The 17,649-nt window shown below is 42.5% G+C and overlaps 2 protein-coding genes across 3 annotated transcripts in view; one reads left to right on the top strand and one right to left on the bottom strand.

The window, feature by feature from the left end:
- The window catches only part of LOC306937603 (glycerol-3-phosphate dehydrogenase [NAD(+)], cytoplasmic), a 359,426-nt gene that overhangs the window by 188,578 nt on the left and 153,199 nt on the right, over positions 1-17,649 (top strand). The gene's annotated exons all lie outside the window — the stretch shown is intronic.
- col2a1a (collagen, type II, alpha 1a) overlaps positions 1-17,649 on the bottom strand; it is a 64,445-nt gene that overhangs the window by 39,412 nt on the left and 7,384 nt on the right. Inside the window, exon 3 of the mRNA XM_079517630.1 lies at positions 743-949. Coding sequence (XP_079373756.1) covers positions 743-821 — 79 coding nt within the window. The 5' untranslated portion in view covers positions 822-949. The remainder of the gene's footprint in view (positions 1-742; positions 950-17,649) is intronic.

Raw genomic sequence — 17,649 nt, 5'->3', positions numbered from 1 at the left:
GATTGACTCTGGGCTCACATTCACCAATCTAACAATATACAAATCTACCAATCTCTGACTCACTGATGCAAAGCACCCATCTAGCTTTGGACCAAGACTGAGAGAGATTTATTTCCTCGATGTCAGAATCAATTAAAAAAAAGACACCTCTGTCAGTCTTGGTACAAGGCTATAGGATCCATCTAAGAAAGAGATTACGGGCTTCATCTCTGTCATCAACAATTGGGATCTCAGAGGAACACAGCTTCTTAAACCTAATTTATACTTTGGTGCCAACTGATTTTCATGTGAAAACCATGACGACATTCATCACGTCTTCCAGATTAATATCTGTAAAATTAGCCCTTATAGTGTCATATTTCAATTTGTGAGCACGCAGGAAAAAGGGCAACTTTGGAATGAATGGGAACCTCATGTCTTGAACAAACGTGTACACAGTCAAATCCTGAGGGTTAGTTTAACTATGGGAGTGAACAAATGGACCCGGAAAAGGTCTGCAACTCTAAGCCAAGGAACCAAAGTCTATTTTCAGTCGCACACTTTGGGAGTTTGTACTCTCTCAAAGTTGAATTAACGTCCAGGATTTGACTGTGTCGACCAGTATCATTGACAGCAGGCCTCAGGGAGGAGGAGGCCCTGTCCTCAGACAGTTAAGTTCCCCATCCAAAGTGTTAGCCGCCAGGGTGAGATGCAAGTTACAGAAGTAATTTATTTATATGAGAGTTAATAAATAAATCACAACCGATGGGAGCAGTGGCGTCAGCAGGGCAGATGGGGCAGCACTCTCCGGATGAGAAGATAGGGTTGGCACACTCTTTCATCTCCTCGCAGATGATCTCATCGCACAGAACCGATCCGCTGTCGCACACGCAGATGCGACACGGCTCCGGCTTCCACACATCCTTATCGTTATAGTGGTGGCCATCTTGGATGCAGCCTCCCGTCTCCTCTACTTGTCGGACCACCAGGGGGCAGTGTGACAAGCGGGCAGACAGATAGGAAGGCAGACAGACAGACAGACAGCAAAGTGCAGGGATGGTGGATATAGGTTGGGATGAGAAAGTGTTGGAAAAAAGTAGTTTAGTGACACAGCATAAATGGTTGTTGAAGATGAAGATTAAGGTTGGAGGTAAAATGAGGAAGTAGGAGGAGTCATACAAAGTGGGTGGGAACATGGAGGGGTGTGGTTTAAGAGAGGGATGGGGGCGAGTGAACATGAGTGAATATGAAATGTAGTACGTGGGAAGAGAGAGAAAGATATGTTATCTTTCTGCAAATTAAGCCAGCACACACAAAGCATAATACGGGTGCTTGTGAAAAAAAAGTAATATCGTGGAAAAGTCAGAACACTTGTAAAGCTACTTAATTCCCAATAATCCCTATAGAGGGTATGCATCATCATCATACCCGGAAGTTATGTGGGAATGCCTACTGAGTGGCAAAAAATACTTTATGGCCTTGACAGCGCATACATCCAAACATCCAACATTTAAACACACTTTTCATTTCACTTTGCCACTCAATTTGCCACTCACTTTAGGTTATACCCTCTATAATATACATTTTTGAAAATTAAATTATGTTTTCTTGTATCATATTCCTTATACATAGACTAACTTTTCCATGATATTACATTTTTTGGACACCTTTATGAATAGGAGGTATCACATCACATCATACCATATGTCATATCATATCATATCACATATTACAAACCAACACAACATAACAAACATTGATTGATTTTAGCATTCATATTGCTTCCTGAGCAAAACAACATTTCAAGAGAGTTGTCATCAATGCATAATGTGTCATGTTGTGCCGTTTGTAGATACTTTTGCTGAACCCCCTGACTAGGAGCTTAGAGCCGCCCTTCCTTGCGCTGGTGTTGAGTTCCTAATAAAATAACAACTATAGTCCTATTTTCTAGCAAAACAGTAGCCATACTATTCTATTCCATTTTGCACTAAAGCTTAAATGAGGAACCAAACAAAAATAAATATTTGAAGAATTGAGTTGAATTTCAGGTCCCTATAGCCTATATAATTCTATAGCAATGTATCGGTGTTATACCAACAAGAGATGCATTTAAAACCACTTAAACCCAAACATAGAGGTCTATTCAAAGCCCCTGCCTTTCCCCTCGACACTAAATAGTGTAGCTGAAAATAGCCGATTTGCGACAAGTTTTGAGCTTGTACATCTGTCATTTTCACCAAATGTTTGCCCCAGAATAAGGGACGCGAGGGGCTCAAGTGGTGAAGTGTGGGGCTATTCAAGGTATTCCAGGCTGTGTGTTTAACCTGCAGGCCCTGCGGTGCTTTGCGGAGCCCATGAATGAACCTCTCTCACAGCCAGAGGAGACTGTGCACAATTGACAAGCTGCTGCCTTATGTCAACAAGGAGCTCCTTCTAAAATTCTCCGGCATCTGGATGTCGGAGCTGTGTCAAGAGCCAGTTCAAACACACGGGCATATTAAGAATGGCCAGCTTGTGTTGTGTGTATTTCTGGTCCGGTCCCCAGCCTACTCTAAATGCCGCTATTTGTTTTTTGAGCGTTTATGTGAAATTGATTCTTAGCATGTACATGTTACAAGATCTTGTTTAACGTGAGCTCTGCACGGCAAGCAGTGGCTTTGGGCCAAGAGTTCCCTTGTTCTCCCCTGTTCCCCAACTTTAATTGAATGGGATGTCATGCGTTGATAGAAGCTAATGTATACTGGGATGGCATAAAATGTGCCGAAAATGCAGAAAAGGCAGAATAATGTGCTGAAAGTGCAGCTTCATCAAACAAGGTTTATTAACCTCTTTCTAAAGTCGATCTTTATGTCCATCTTTCATATAATCTTTTCTGCTGTGTTGCCTTGGTTCTGCCGTGATGGAATTATAAACTTGCCACTCCTCTTGCTGTTCCCTTTGAGCCTGCTAGTCTAAAGGTCAAGCAATGTCTGACCCCGTCACCTCGCATTAGGAAACCCCAACTCTATTAGAGCCACAACCCGTGACTCTGGTTTAGCCCTAGATGCAATTAATTAACAACAAAGCCCTCGTTTCAAATAGCTTCCAAAAAAGCATCATTTATGAAATGTGCAAGAAAGAGGAGGTCCTCTATGAACCCAAGTGTCCCCTGTTTAGGGGCAAACATTTGGCAAAAATAAAAACAAGCAGACGTTGTGAGCTTGTAGATTGGCTAATTTCAGCTATTATTTATTGTCGAGGGAAAACAGGCGGGGTTAACCCTGAGGGACTTCGGTCAACTAAGTATAAGTGGCTAAAGATCACTGGTTTCTTGACCCTAAAAACCATAATGATTTGTCCTCTACAGACTGTCAGTGAAAGTACAATAGAAGTTTTCAAACAAGCAAGCAGAAAACCAAGCAGACCCAGACGCAGGTGAACAAAAGGATGCTTGTTCACCTGTACCTGGTGCTCCATTCCTCACAGATGTACCCTGACAGCCTCACCTTTGCTCCTGTCAGGACCGTGTCATGTCCTCTACAACAACAACCTGTTCATTGCTTCTGATCATTAACATAAGATATATGTTTTTTTAAATGCATGAAATAGCCTTTAAATAATAAGAGATCATAATGAAAAGACATTCCCAGCAGCTGTTTTTGTTTGCTCGTCATAAGAATAAAAACCAAAAGAAACCAAAGCAAATCCATTTCCGTCATATTTTACACCAAAGCCACTTGCTTTTGATCAATTGTTCCACTATTGTTCTGGGGGAAAAAATCAATTAAACTGGTAAAAAATAAAAACTTTGGAAATGTCACCCGCATGACAAATCCCCAGACCTTTTTTCTTTTGCAAAGTAAAAATTAAAGAATCATTAATGTGTGTCAACTTACGGTCATCCTCTTCCTGACATCTGACAACGGCTAGTAAAACCACCTGGGATGCTATGAGTAGCAGGACAGTCCTTGAATCCACAAAGCTGAACATGTCTAAATGTTAGACATGCACAGGGCCTTTGGGGTGCAGAAATAAACTGAGCGGACTCAGTCGGTTGTTGCAGTGGTATGGGTGGTGAGGTGAGGTCGTTCTTCCCGGATATCAGAGACTTGATAGAACCATGCAGTCAAAACCCTCCCAGGATCTTCAGTGGAATCCAAAAACGCGGGGCCCCCAAACTGCCAGCACTCTGAACCCACCGTGTCAGGGCAATGCACCACGGTTTTATGTCCACCCTGCCTCCTATGGTTGTTCGTATATTCGGAACTAGCAGTCCGTCCCCCTAGACCCCCAGTGGAGGTGAAACCCGAACCGGATCCCCGTCCTACTACTGCTCCCCTCCTCCTCCTCCCCTGCCCATCCCACCACCAAGCAGGCAAGCACCCACCTACCCACCCAGCCCCACTGTTCTGTTCCATCTGTGGGGGCTGCTTTTCTCCCAGGACCCTTCCCCCCGTGACCTGCAAGGCCTCGCTTACCCAAAAATACTTTTTTGTTGATATATATATATATAATTATTATTATTTTGCCTCTATGTTCGGGGCAGTAAAGCAAAGCACTCTGTTTGTAATGTGACAATACACTACGGACATTTACACTAGGGAAGACAAAGTGATGGAACTACTAATCAAAATGTAGTAGATCCATGGCACCAGGGATGGCAGGGATGGATTATGGAATGGGCCAAGGGGGACGGTGCTCAAACTGGGAGCTTATAGATATGTTTTCGGATAGCTGAGCAATAAAATAGAGCAGTGTTGATTTTGACAGTCATATAAGGTAGACAATCTACTGTAGCCTACATGTTGTGAGCTTGCAGTTCTGCTATTTTCAGAGCGCAACACCCGAGCGCAACCAAACATAAAATGACTTGTCTTTTAGTTCTACTGGATCTCTTCTCCACTAAGCATCCCCCCCCCCCCCCCCTCCCCTATTTTAGTCTAGTTTTTATTTCTTGACAAAATTCTCAATAGTCATAGTTTTAGTCATCATAGCTTAGTTTTTATTAGCCGTTAGAAAAATAACAGTAAATGATATCTCTGCTTAGGTACGGCCACTACAGGAGTGTGGAGTGTACAGTATAAGCCTTTGGCTGTACAGTTATTACTGGCCAACAAGCCACAAGAGCAGCTGGAGTTGTGAGTTGTGTCCTCTTGAGAACTTAAATACAGCTTCTGTAGGTAATTGCTGTGTTGAGCATCAGCAGCACAATAACAGACTTATCTAGCAAATGCCTGGAAAGCTCTACCTTTTTTATTGTATTATACTAAATGTTACTTTTAAATAGCCTAAGTACTTTCATGTAGTAGGCTACTTCTAAACTAAATGACACAGTTTAACCTGATGTTATTTTCATGCATTTTATGTTCCTTTCTATTTGTCATTTCATGTTTTTATTCTCCATTCATTATTTTAAATGTTTACTTTCTTTTAATTGGGGAAGCCTGCATCAATAAGAATAATCACTTTTAACCGTGCTGTGACATCGATGGATCACTCAATTGATAATTGTTTAAGATACAAAATAATGTATGTTTCAATATATCCAGTGATAAAAAAGGCTCTAAACCTGTTGCAGGCGTGCCTAGATTGATATGTCAGACCTGAGAATGACCTGGAACAATTCCCTTAAAAGTTCTAACTCAAGCAGACGTTACTTTCCATCGTAAAGGTTTTCAAAATGTTTGATAGACACGGTATAAGATAAAGCAGCATCCTTAACCAGATGAATGAAAGCTTATTAGAATGTGTTTTCTGTCTCACAAAGGATTGAAGTTGAGATGTAGATTAAGAGCAGTGGTGGAAAAAGTACTCTCATGTTTTACTCAGAGTAATCTAGTAAGAGAGTGGCAACACTAGTGTTGACTCCCATTGTAACAATGGAATGTGGAAGTGCTCATTCTCAATGGGATAGTTCCAATGTTTGGAACTACTGTATAGCCCATAGCACCCCGCTTTGCGGCGAGATCGTGTCGCCACTCTCTTACTAGATTACTCTGGTCTTACTTAAGTAAAAGTATCAATACTGCAATGTAGAAATACTCTGTTACAAGTAAATGTCCAGAATTCAAAATGCACTTGAGTAAAAGTACAGCATTGGTATAAAAATGTACTTAAAATGTACTTTAAAAGTACTTAAAGTAGAAAGTGGAAATGTCCCAGTTTTCAAATAAAAAAACTCTTTTGAAAATAGCAGATCTACAACGTAAAACGGCTATTTTCAAATGTCCGAAATGTATATAGGGCTGAAGTGGTTAATGTATGCTTTGTAATAATAATCACAATCTACAAAATAACGAGTAACTAAAGTTTTCAAATAATTGTAGTGGAGTAAAAGTACAACATTTTGACCCAAGATGTAGTGGAGTAGAAGTAAAGTACAAATACCTCAAAATTGTAGTACTTAAGTAAATGTACTTTCCACCACTGATTAGGAGGCAGCTGTGGCCTGTTTAGACAGGGACAGGTTAACACAGTGCTGTGAGAAGCAGACCAACGGGAGAATAAACATGACAGCAATTAGTTATTATTAGATGTTCATGTCAAAAGGAGCACTTCACCCATTTTCAACCGTGTCTTCGTATAATTGGTGCTCACTAATGCTCATTATGACATCATTTCTGTCTATTCACTCTGTCAGGTGGGCTGTGGACAGTTCAGAACCATGTGTACACTACTGTATGTCTATTGGAGCAGGAGGTCTATCCACTATTAAAATAATCATAGTTCATAATGCATGTATGTCTATTGACGGTGGAGGTCTCTACTATTAAAATCATCATAATTCGAAGTGGGCCGCCGGCGTGGTGGGTCCGGGCAACCCAGGCTGCAATGCCAGCCTGACAGCATGTAGAACAACTGTTCAACATAATTACCGTTATCGAAATTATTCCCGGGGCGGTTTTCCCTAAGGGCTGTGATGTCATGTGGGTCAACCAATAGGAAGACAGAGGGAGGCTGTGACGCCACGTGTGGGTCAATACATCATCATCGAGTAGAGAGCTACTCAAGCCCACACTGTTTCTTCAGGAGCATTATTTTCTAGTTAAATTTAATGTTGATATGGCACACTGACTAATAAAAACATACTTGTCAAAAAGGTTGCAGACCCCTGCTGTAGAGGATGGTTGCAAAACGTAAACCCCAGAATATCAGTGAACTAAATGTCACTGCACATGAGGAAAGGGTTAAGTTAGATAAATAGTGTGCTCTAAGACTAACTCACTAGAGTACTTACAAAAGCACTAAAGACGATTGTCATGAATGGGCCGAATAATTGTAAGACCGTACAGCAGTCATTGAAAAGTGCAATTCTGTGTTGCATTTTGAGAAACCACTGCAACTCAGGTCTGTTTTACTGCGTTTAACTTTTCACTAAAGCCAAATGTTAAATATGTGGGCTTGTTGTCGTCACAGAATATTTCTACATTGTGGTATTGCTACTTTGTGTGATGTGTGTGTGGTCATGCATCTCTGTGGCAGATAGAACCACAGTGTGTGATGTTTGTGTGGTCATGTATCTCTGTGGCAGATAGAACCACAGGTGAGTGAGATGAAAGAAGATCTTTGTCATGCAGCAATGCACAGTCATTCCAGAGGTCATGACCTTCTGCACAGCTCCTTCATTCCTTCACACGTACAGGAAAGAACCTTTTTGAAGCCTTTTCCTGCTCAACTCCCAAGCAGCAACAAACAGATCTCAGGTCAGTTCTGTGTTGGTCAGCGTTCTTGTTCAGCAGGAGAGAACAGACGCGGGAAGAATCAGTTATCACGATTCATAGCGAAAAATCAGACCTATACAACCTCACAGTGCATCAAAATGTGATGTCCGTTGCGAGCTTGTAAGAGTGGCTAGATTCACTAATCATTGGGGTTAGCGGTTGGAATAATCACCTCACCTTTATCACCATTCTTGGGCCACGATTCAATAAAGATCACACTTCTTTTTCTGTTTCTGTGATTCATTCTGATGTTGTTTTTGTTTTGTTTTGTTTTTTCATTTTCACTTGTGTTGACTGCCATAAAACGTTTTGTCTTTCAAAAATACTAGACGTAATTACCAAAAAATAAATCAATAAAAAGAAAAACGAAATGTTTTATTTTGGAGAGAGGAAAAATGATGATCAAAGGCATATGAATCCAGGTCCAGGTGGGTTTGGACTAGAGACATTAAAATACACCAACACGTATCGGCTTCTTCAGGGTGTGTAATTTCATTCAATTTATTACAACTGACCTATGATGACTGTAGATTTAGTTGAAAGTAAAAAAAAATCAGATTACTAAAATATGACTAAAACTATATGGAATTTAATTCAAAAGACTGACTAAAACAAAATGGAATTTTATTTAATAGACTATCAACATTTTCTGTCAAAATGAACACTGAAATGCATTTCGCCTAATGTACATCAAATTAGTCAAAGCATATCTAGGAATAGCTGTCTGGATTGAGAGACTATTTTTGGTTGATTGATTGATTGATTGATTGATTGATTGATTGATTGATTGATTGATTGATTGGTTGATTGAGTGAGTGACCTTTCAAAAGTCACTTGTTGTTTTGTGTTTTAGTGGATTGTGTGTTTAGTTTCTACTCCCTCCTGACTCCTGTTGTGACTGACTCACAGGGTGACTGAGTTCTTATCCTAGTCTTGTTTGCCTTGTCCGATGTTTTTTCTTGTCTCTTTCTTTTCTCTTTCTTCGGACTGCGCCCAGGGGCCAGTGTAAAACTATGAACCTACTGTAGGGGACTCAGAACTTAAGAGAAGCTGTGAAGCATCCTAAAGGAGTGAGTGGGGGGCTAGGCTAGTTATGGTCAGGATAGGTTGGAGTGAGGGAGGACAGCTGCTGTCGGAGACAACAATGTGTTCTTCTTGGTCAAACGTGTGCGCAGGGGTTTGAATCCCGCATGCCTCCGTTAGAGCTGAACCAACAGTCCTGATATGCCGACCACCCCCACTGACAAAACCACCAGGAATTTACACTACAGCAGCAACCCAGCTGTACCAATACTGGGTGCCAGGCAGTCCACACAGGGTTAATTAACTGCACACACAGGGTGGGATTTGCTGGGGGGGAGGAAGGGAGGGAGTGTGGGGGAAGGGGGGGGGGGGGGGTCTTTTGATATCCCCTCTCTGGTCATTCATGTTGACATTCAGTGGTGGAAAAAGTATTCAATTCAGTTACTTAAGTAAAAAATAATCAATACTGCATGTAAAAATACTCGCAAGTATAAAGTCCAGAATTAAAAAATTACTATTTTAGTATTGGTATCAAAATATTCAGGCTTATTTGGACACCACAGACAGTTTTTAAGTTGCTCAATTCAGTATTTAGATATTTGATATTCATAGCTGCCCCGTCCCCTTATTACAAACCCATTGCAACTTCAAACTCCCTTTTAACCATGATAGATTCATCAAAGACACCTGTCCTTTTTCTGGTGACTGATATTGTCCTTCAAATACGTGAGGGGGGCGTATTTTTTCATTTACCGTTTTCATTTATTTATTTTTAAATAATCCTTTTACATGTTTTTCTCTCCTGCGTAGACTCCTGATGAAAAAGGTACTTCATCAATTTAGCGTAATGAGGGGTGTCCTCCAAATGGAAGAACAACAACTACGGCAAAGAATGGTCAACACAATGCACGTTGCCCATTATGTGGGTTACGGCAGTGGTTCCCACACTTTTTCATGTCAAGGACCCCCAAATTGACACTAATTATCTCGCGGACCCCCATTTGTAAAAGATATGCCAGGGACCACCATAAGAGAAGATTTTTACGGCTCTAGCAGTGATTTTCAACCCGTTTAATTTCAAGGACCCCCAGTTTGACATGAATTAGTCTACGGACCCCCATTTAATAGCATTTCTATCTCTGGGACCCCCGATTTATATTGTACAGACCCATAAGGGTCCATTTGGTTCCAAATTATCATTTAGCTGGGTCCCCCCTGGAACTCCCTCAAGTACCCCTGGGGGTCCCCGGACCCCACTTTGGGAACCACTTTCCCACAAACATAGTTTTCAACTGGGAAAGGAAGCGTTTCAAGCATGCAAGTAGAAAGTAAAAAATATGTTAAAATTATTTTACAATGTCCTGTACTACTTGCCCAACGGGCAAGTGCCTCTGAGACCAGACCAGTAGGCTACACCTCAAAATACATCAATAACATAAATTAAATCACATTACCCACACCGTACATAATTTGGTGTTCATATATTCGAACGGATAAGGACTACTGTATTAAATAAAATCTGTTGAAAACACATGCATTTCCTATTTAGGGAAAAGCAGACTATCATGATAATGTTTGATATTTATGTTTGATAATTACAATTTAACAATTTAACCCATTAAGACATGATGCTGATTCTACAAAAGGCCTTTCTAAATCAGTAGTTCTCACACAGCAGATGTACAAGTTTGCGCTGTGATCTTGTACATCTGCTATTTTTGAATAGCCAATGCAAAAATTCCATTCTGATTGGCGAAGATTGTCATCCAAATGTTGTGTGCCTGCAGGGCCGTGCGAATTGTTAAATGCAATTTGTAGCACCCGTGCGACTAGAGAATTTGACAGTTCAATTGGAATAAATACACGGCTCTGCAAGTGCACATTCTATGAGTCGCAGTTCTATACATTAATTTATATTTCTGTAGTACGGCAGTGTCGTTCGCCAAAAAGAGCAGATCTACAAGCTAACAACGTGTCAAGGCTCAATGCGTCCTTAGCTTGAAGATCTTGCTTCCACCACACCACCCTGCCCCTCCCATGCAGCTGCTCCAAATCAACGCACACCGAGTCTTTGCATTGTTTCATCTGGTGTGAACGCACCATTAGATGTCGGTCCTTAGTAAGTTAGTAGTCTACTAATGCATTCAATATCTTGTCCGGACGAGATAATAATTATCTTGTCCGGACGAGATAATATCTTGTCCGGACGAGATAATATCTTGTCCGGACGAGATATTATCTTGTACGGACAAGATAATAACTGACCATGTGACTATAATATGAAAAGGAGCAGGAAGAAGAATACATTCTTATAAATACCTGCCCCCTTTTCACTTAAAAGTTAGTTTACTTTATTAATTGGCGCATACACATCTAATCATGATAGAACAGCAGGATAAAAACGGATAGATTATCTATCTATCTATAAATCTATAAATCTATCTATCTATCTATCTATCTGTATCTATGAGCAACATAAAAAAATATTGATTATCTATCTATGTGCATAAAATGACACCTGTGTGAAGTGATTGGTGCAACTCCGTGTGGGGGTCCCTGGGGGGTCCCCGGAAGTTGTAGACCCACAGGACCACAGCCAGGGGGCCGGGCCGAATCCGGCGAGCCGCCCCACGTCCGAAACGGTTGAGAAATGACAGAGTTACCGTGTGGGGGTCCCTATACTGTACCCTCTACTGTACTGTACTGTCACTGTACTGTAGTGGCACACCCGAAATCATCATATATACAGTTAATATGTGCATGTGTGTTTGTGTGTGTGTTAAATTGCGCACAGGTGGTGAAAAACAGCCATGCTGTTTTCGTGCTCATACCCACCCAGCCAGCCAAAAAAAATGATTATATACTGTAGATTATATAAAAACCAACATAAAAACAATATTGTGATAAATATCATTATCATAATGGCTGAAAAGATAACATGATATAGTATTTTGCCATATTGCCCACCCTGCCTCATATCACTTTATTAAAGAAAAACACATTATTTGATAACTTTTCATCGTGCCCCTAAAATTATGTGTGTGCTACTAGATTTTTCAACTTGCTTAGCGTTTGGGCCTTTGTGCCTGTGCAATAACTCCATCAACAACAATTCCCCCAATCCACAATAACCTACCTGACCTGGCGGAGACCTGTGCTCCGAGGAGACTAATTTTTCCACCTTGGCCTTTGACCCAGTTTGATTGTGTAAACCCTGGCCATGATTTTTCTATTATAGCCCTTTACATTTCTGTTTTGTAATGCAATATTTGTTTTGCCTCTTTTATGCCTTGTTGTCTTATCTGTTTGTCTTTGTCCTTTTTTATTTATTTTTGACCTTGTAGGCCTATTGCACTTTGGTCAAACTTCTTCAAATTCATAAAATCTATTTTAAGCCATGCACCTGAAATCATAAGGAAGAAGTATACGCTTATGATTATGTATACAGTTTCATGTGACTATAATATGACCATGGCACTTCTCCAAAAGAAACATGGATGGAGAAAGAACAGCAGTAATGAAGGAAGTGGAGGAGCTAAATAAATCCTGACTCAATGTTTGATGTTATAAAAGACAGCATTGATCTCCTAAACCATCACAATATGTACACTGTACTTTATATACCACTGATTCTTAGGCTTGTCACAATTATTAGCTACATAATCGTCTAATCACAATTATTTGAGATAATCGCAATTGGGACATTCTGCAATATAATCGAGTACTTTTGTTACTTTAAGTATACATTTCAACACCAATGCCTTTGTATCAAGTTAAAACACTTTGAATACAGAACTTTATTTACCAAGCCTTACATTGTGGTATCGGCTACTTTTACTCAAGTCCAACAATGGGAGCACTTATTCCACCACTATACTATCCATTCTACTACACGTTTGTATTTTTTAGTTTTTTGGACGGGCGTAGTAGAGGAGCTACTAGCTTCCCAACCATCTCCCAGTAGAACAGAGTCATACAATAGGCCTCTGTGTGTAGCGGAGCCGAGCAGAGGGCCCTTGGAATGCTGTGAGATGGCAGGGGCAGCCGGGATAGCCCGCCCCGCCCCGACCGCCACACTGGGTGGGTGATGAGGAGGATGAGGGGGGGGTGTGGAAGGTATGGGGAGGATGGGTGGGGGGGTTGGCGGGGGTCGGGGGGTCGGGGGAATGGGAAGAGATGGTGACGAAGAGAGAGAGAGAGAGAGAGAGAGAGGGAGGGGGTTTCAGGACTGTACGAGGCTCCAGGGGTCTAGAGGGTGTCTAGGTTTTGGGCACAGTGTCCGCCTGGTCTGCCGTCCACACAGACTATATTAGAGACACACAGTGGTGTCTGTACCCAGCCCCATGCATGGAGACACACAGTGGTGTCTGTACCCAGCCCCATGCATGGAGATACAGACACACAGTGGTGTCTGTACCCAGCCCCATGCATGGAGATACAGACACACAGTGGTGTCTGTACCCAGCCCCATGCATGGAGACACACAGTGATGTCTGTACCCAGCCCCATGCATGGAGACACACAGTGATGTCTGTACCCAGCCCCATGCATAGAGACACACAGTGGTGTCTGTACCCAGCCCCATGCATAGAGACACACAGTGATGTCTGTACCCAGCCCCATGCATGGAGACACACAGTGATGTCTGTACCCAGCCCCATGCATAGAGACACACAGTGGTGTCTGTACCCAGCCCCATGCATGGAGGCACACAGTGGTGTCTGTACCCAGCCCCATGCATGGAGACACAGACACACAGTGGTGTCTGTACCCAGCCCCATGCATGGAGACACAGACACACAGTGGTGTCTGTACCCAGCCCCATGCATGGAGACACACAGTGGTGTCTGTACCCAGCCCCATGCATGGAGATACAGACACACAGTGGTGTCTGTACCCAGCCCCATGCATGGAGACACACAGTGATGTCTGTACCCAGCCCCATGCATGGAGACACACAGTGGTGTCTGTACCCAGCCCCATGCATGGAGACACAGACACACAGTGGTGTCTGTACCCAGCCCCATGCATGGAGATACAGACACACAGTGGTGTCTGTACCCAGCCCCATGCATGGAGACACACAGTGTTGTCTGTACCCTGCCCCATGCATGGAGAGGAGAACGGATCACCCCTGGGTGCTAAGTGGTGGTTTATACTTAAAGGAGAATTCCACTCATTTTCAACATTTTACTATGTCATTAATATACATTAGAGCGGCCCAGGCGGTGGCGTAACCGTCTGGGCACCCGACTGGTAATCCAGTCGCAGTGTGCCGCGGGTTCGACTCCCGAGCCCGACACGGCCTTTACTGCATGTCTTCCCCCATCTCTCTCCCGTTTCCTGTCAGCCTACTGTCTGTCCCTTCAAAAACCAATAAAAGGCGTAAGCCGCAAAAAAAAAAATATTAAAAAAAAAAATATATATATATATATATATATATATTAGAGCTGTTGACTGTAACTGGAGGTCTGAAAAAAAAATCACACCCGTGTGAACTGAGTGGTGTAAGGTCTTATATAGACTGATCAGCTGTGGTCTGACGTAATGTCTGACGTAATGAAATCACACCCGTGTGAACTGGGTGACCATAGCAACCATGCTCATTTTTTGGTACGAACAGACAGACAGACACGTAAACTAACAAAGCCAGTCGTAGGAGTGGTTTACACCACTCAAAAAATCATTAACATGGTGAAGTACATCTTGATGATGTTGTCAAGATGTACTTGATGACATCATCAAGATGTACTTCATTGCATTGTGAGCTTGTAAATCGGATATTTCTTATCCCACGATTTTTGCAACCCATTTTTTCACCCAGTTTCAATTATCCAATGTAATCCTGGGCGCTACACTTCCTCTGCCAACCTGGGGGGGCAGAGGACTGACCTGCTCATGCTTCCTTCTATGCATGAGGAGTCCAAGCTGCTTCTTTTCACCTGACAGGGGAGAGTTTCCCTGGCCGGACGTAGCGTGTGGAACACGTTATTCCGACCAGTTCCTTTCCCCTCCATCAGGCGCCCTGACTGGCCAGGGGGACGTAGTTTAGAGACCAGGATTACAGCATGTTTTTTGTGAGGGTTACGAGGTACCTACCCAAGGGGGCACAGGGAGAACATGCAAACTCCACACAGAAAGGCCCTTTCGCCAAACCTGCCTCGGGTATGGGCATTGATGACGCAGAGGAGAGAACACGCCCACAGCGTCCCCAGCGGGAATTGAACCCAGGACCTTCTAGCTGTGAGGCGACAGCACTACCGACTGTGCCACCGTGCCCCTTAAATCGGCTATTTTCAAATGCCCGAAATGTATAGGACTGGAGTGGTTTATTTTGTAACAATAATCAAAACCTACAAAGTAACTACAGTATATAACTTACGTTTTCAAAAGAATGTAGTGGAGTAAACGTACAATATTTGCCTCTGTGATGTAATAAATGGAGTAAAGTAAATTGGAGTGGAGTAAATTGGAAATACTCAGATCGGTGAACCAATATTATCCAGTGCAAGCTCCACGCACTACCCACCCCTCTAGACCAGAAAGCACGCCGGCTGGACCAGGCTATACTGTTAAGTAACTTGAACAATAACCCTAAAAATTGCATGAAAAAATATTGTGATAATATCATGTATCGTGATACTGCTTGAAAAATATCGTGATAATATATTTTTCCATATGGCCCACCCCTAAATTCAATAGATGTGTCCTAATTCAGGTAGTTTGGAGGCCACGGGCTATGAAGTGGGACAGATCTTGATGTGCCACAGTGTGACGTAACAGGCCTTCAAATTGCAGCCCTCCAAGAAAGATAATGCATGACCAGCTGCCACATTGGAAAGAAATTGGGCTGCTTCCTTACTTCCTTCAAAGGTTTTACCAATGATGCTAAATTGCTAATTAAGGTTGTGTTCCATTGTGGCCGAACAGTCAGGGTGCTGATATTGTGCATGTTGACTCACTGGAAACACTCTGCTACGCCAGTGGGTCTCAAAGTGTGGTTCCAGACTAGTGACCCTTATGGTTCCTTTAGAGGGGTTCCCCTCTGTGTATAAACGGAATCCATTTGTACACTCTCAGAGTAATGGAGGTCCTTGAAATAAAAAAGGTTTGATAACTACTACGTTACACTAAATGGAACAGAGGCAGAGCCTTCATTAGTATCATTGGTAACACCTGTGAAGGAAGTAAGGAAGAGGCCCATTTTTTCCCAATATGGCTGCAGTGCATAGAGCACACAGCTACTGTCTTGCTTTGAGCCCACTCTTATGGTTCTGATGCTTGGCCATCTGAACCAAATATTGTTCTGTATTCCATTTGCTGCAATAAATGGTTAAATGTATGATATCTCTGCTGTCCGGAGGAAACCTCATAACTCCAAAATAAATGAAAAATATACGTTTTTAAGGAAATTAATAAAAACCTATATTTTTAAACGATGCAATACTGCCTCATCAAAGTTGGTGTTGTGACTTTAGATATTGTCAATTACTTTCATGAGAAGGAGAACGGTGGTGGAGTTAGCTGTTTTAGCAGACAGTTTGAGGGTCCAATGGAGTTAAGAGGTTTTGTCCAATGCGTTTTGTACTACTTTCCATCGGTTCAATATATTCGAAACAACACACAGATGTAAAGGGTGTTCAATAGCACTGATTTATGGAATAAAATCAAAAACCACATAAATGGAGTTTTGAGGTTTCCTCCGGCCAGCAACAATATCGTCTCTGTCGGGTGGAAACCTCATGTCCAAAACAGGTCAGGATTCAACAGCAAACAGTAGCAGACCTACAAGCTCAAAATCTGCTACTTTTGATACTTGTGTGACACTGTAGAATGATCAAGTATAGGGCATTGATTTAAAACATGCACGCATGCACGAACGCACGCACACACACACACACACACACGCACGCACGCACGCACGCACGCACGCACGCACGCACGCACGCACGCACGCACGCACGCACGCACGCACGCACGCACGCACGCACGCACGCACGCACGCACGCACGCACGCACGCACGCACGCACGCACACACACACACACACACACACACACACACACACACACACACACACACACACACACAAACACACACACACACACAAACACAGATACTGTACATCATTCCAAAGCTTTACTATAATATCATTGTGTCGTCCTCCTCCCCAAACTCAACTCAATTCAATTCAATTCAATTCAATTCAATTCAATTCAATTCAATTCAATTCAATTCAATTCAATTCAATTCAAAGGCCTTTGTGTGTGTATGTGTGTCTGTCCGTCCGTCCGTGCGTGCGTGCGTGCGTGCGTGCGTGCGTGCGTGTGTGTGTGATGTATCTCTAGTCCCTGCCAGGGTTGTGTCACAGTGTCACCGAAGTGGAGGAATGTGAATGAGCGTCAATTTGGCAAAGAGGAAGGAATTCCATTTAGCCTCAGTGACACATGTTGGCCCATGGCCTGTTTGAAGCATGTATAAAATTATGCATTAAATCTCTGAAATGGATTTAACTGTGGCTAATAAGGGCTTCAGTCACCATTCAGCGCACTGCAGCTCTGCTCAATAGAAAATGATCACCATAAAAGCAATCTAAAGTTTCGTAGACTCGACTGAAACTGGAAACTGAGCACATTAAGATGTTTGTGTGTGTGTGTGTGTGTGTGTGTGTGTGTGTGTGCGTGCGTGCGTGCGTGCGTGCGTGCGTGCGTGCGTGCGTGCGTGCGTGCGTGCGTGCGTGGTTATTTTAAATGTGCTTTATAAATATATTTTGTGTTGAGTTTAGTAGAGATACAGTACAGTGATCTATTTACAGTAGCAGTGGTCAATGTATGGGGTCTATAGATGCGTACTGCATCTAATGGTCTATATTATATACAGTAGTAGTACAGTGGGTTATAGATACAGTACAGAGGTCTATAGATGCAGCACAGTAGTCTAGATGCAGT

This window comes from Electrona antarctica (assembly GCF_951216825.1).
Source record: "Electrona antarctica genome assembly, chromosome: 2".
In the NCBI taxonomy this organism is placed as follows: domain Eukaryota; kingdom Metazoa; phylum Chordata; class Actinopteri; order Myctophiformes; family Myctophidae; genus Electrona; species Electrona antarctica.
The sequence above is the reverse complement of the archived record's forward strand: the minus strand, read 5'-3'. Positions and strand labels throughout refer to the sequence as shown.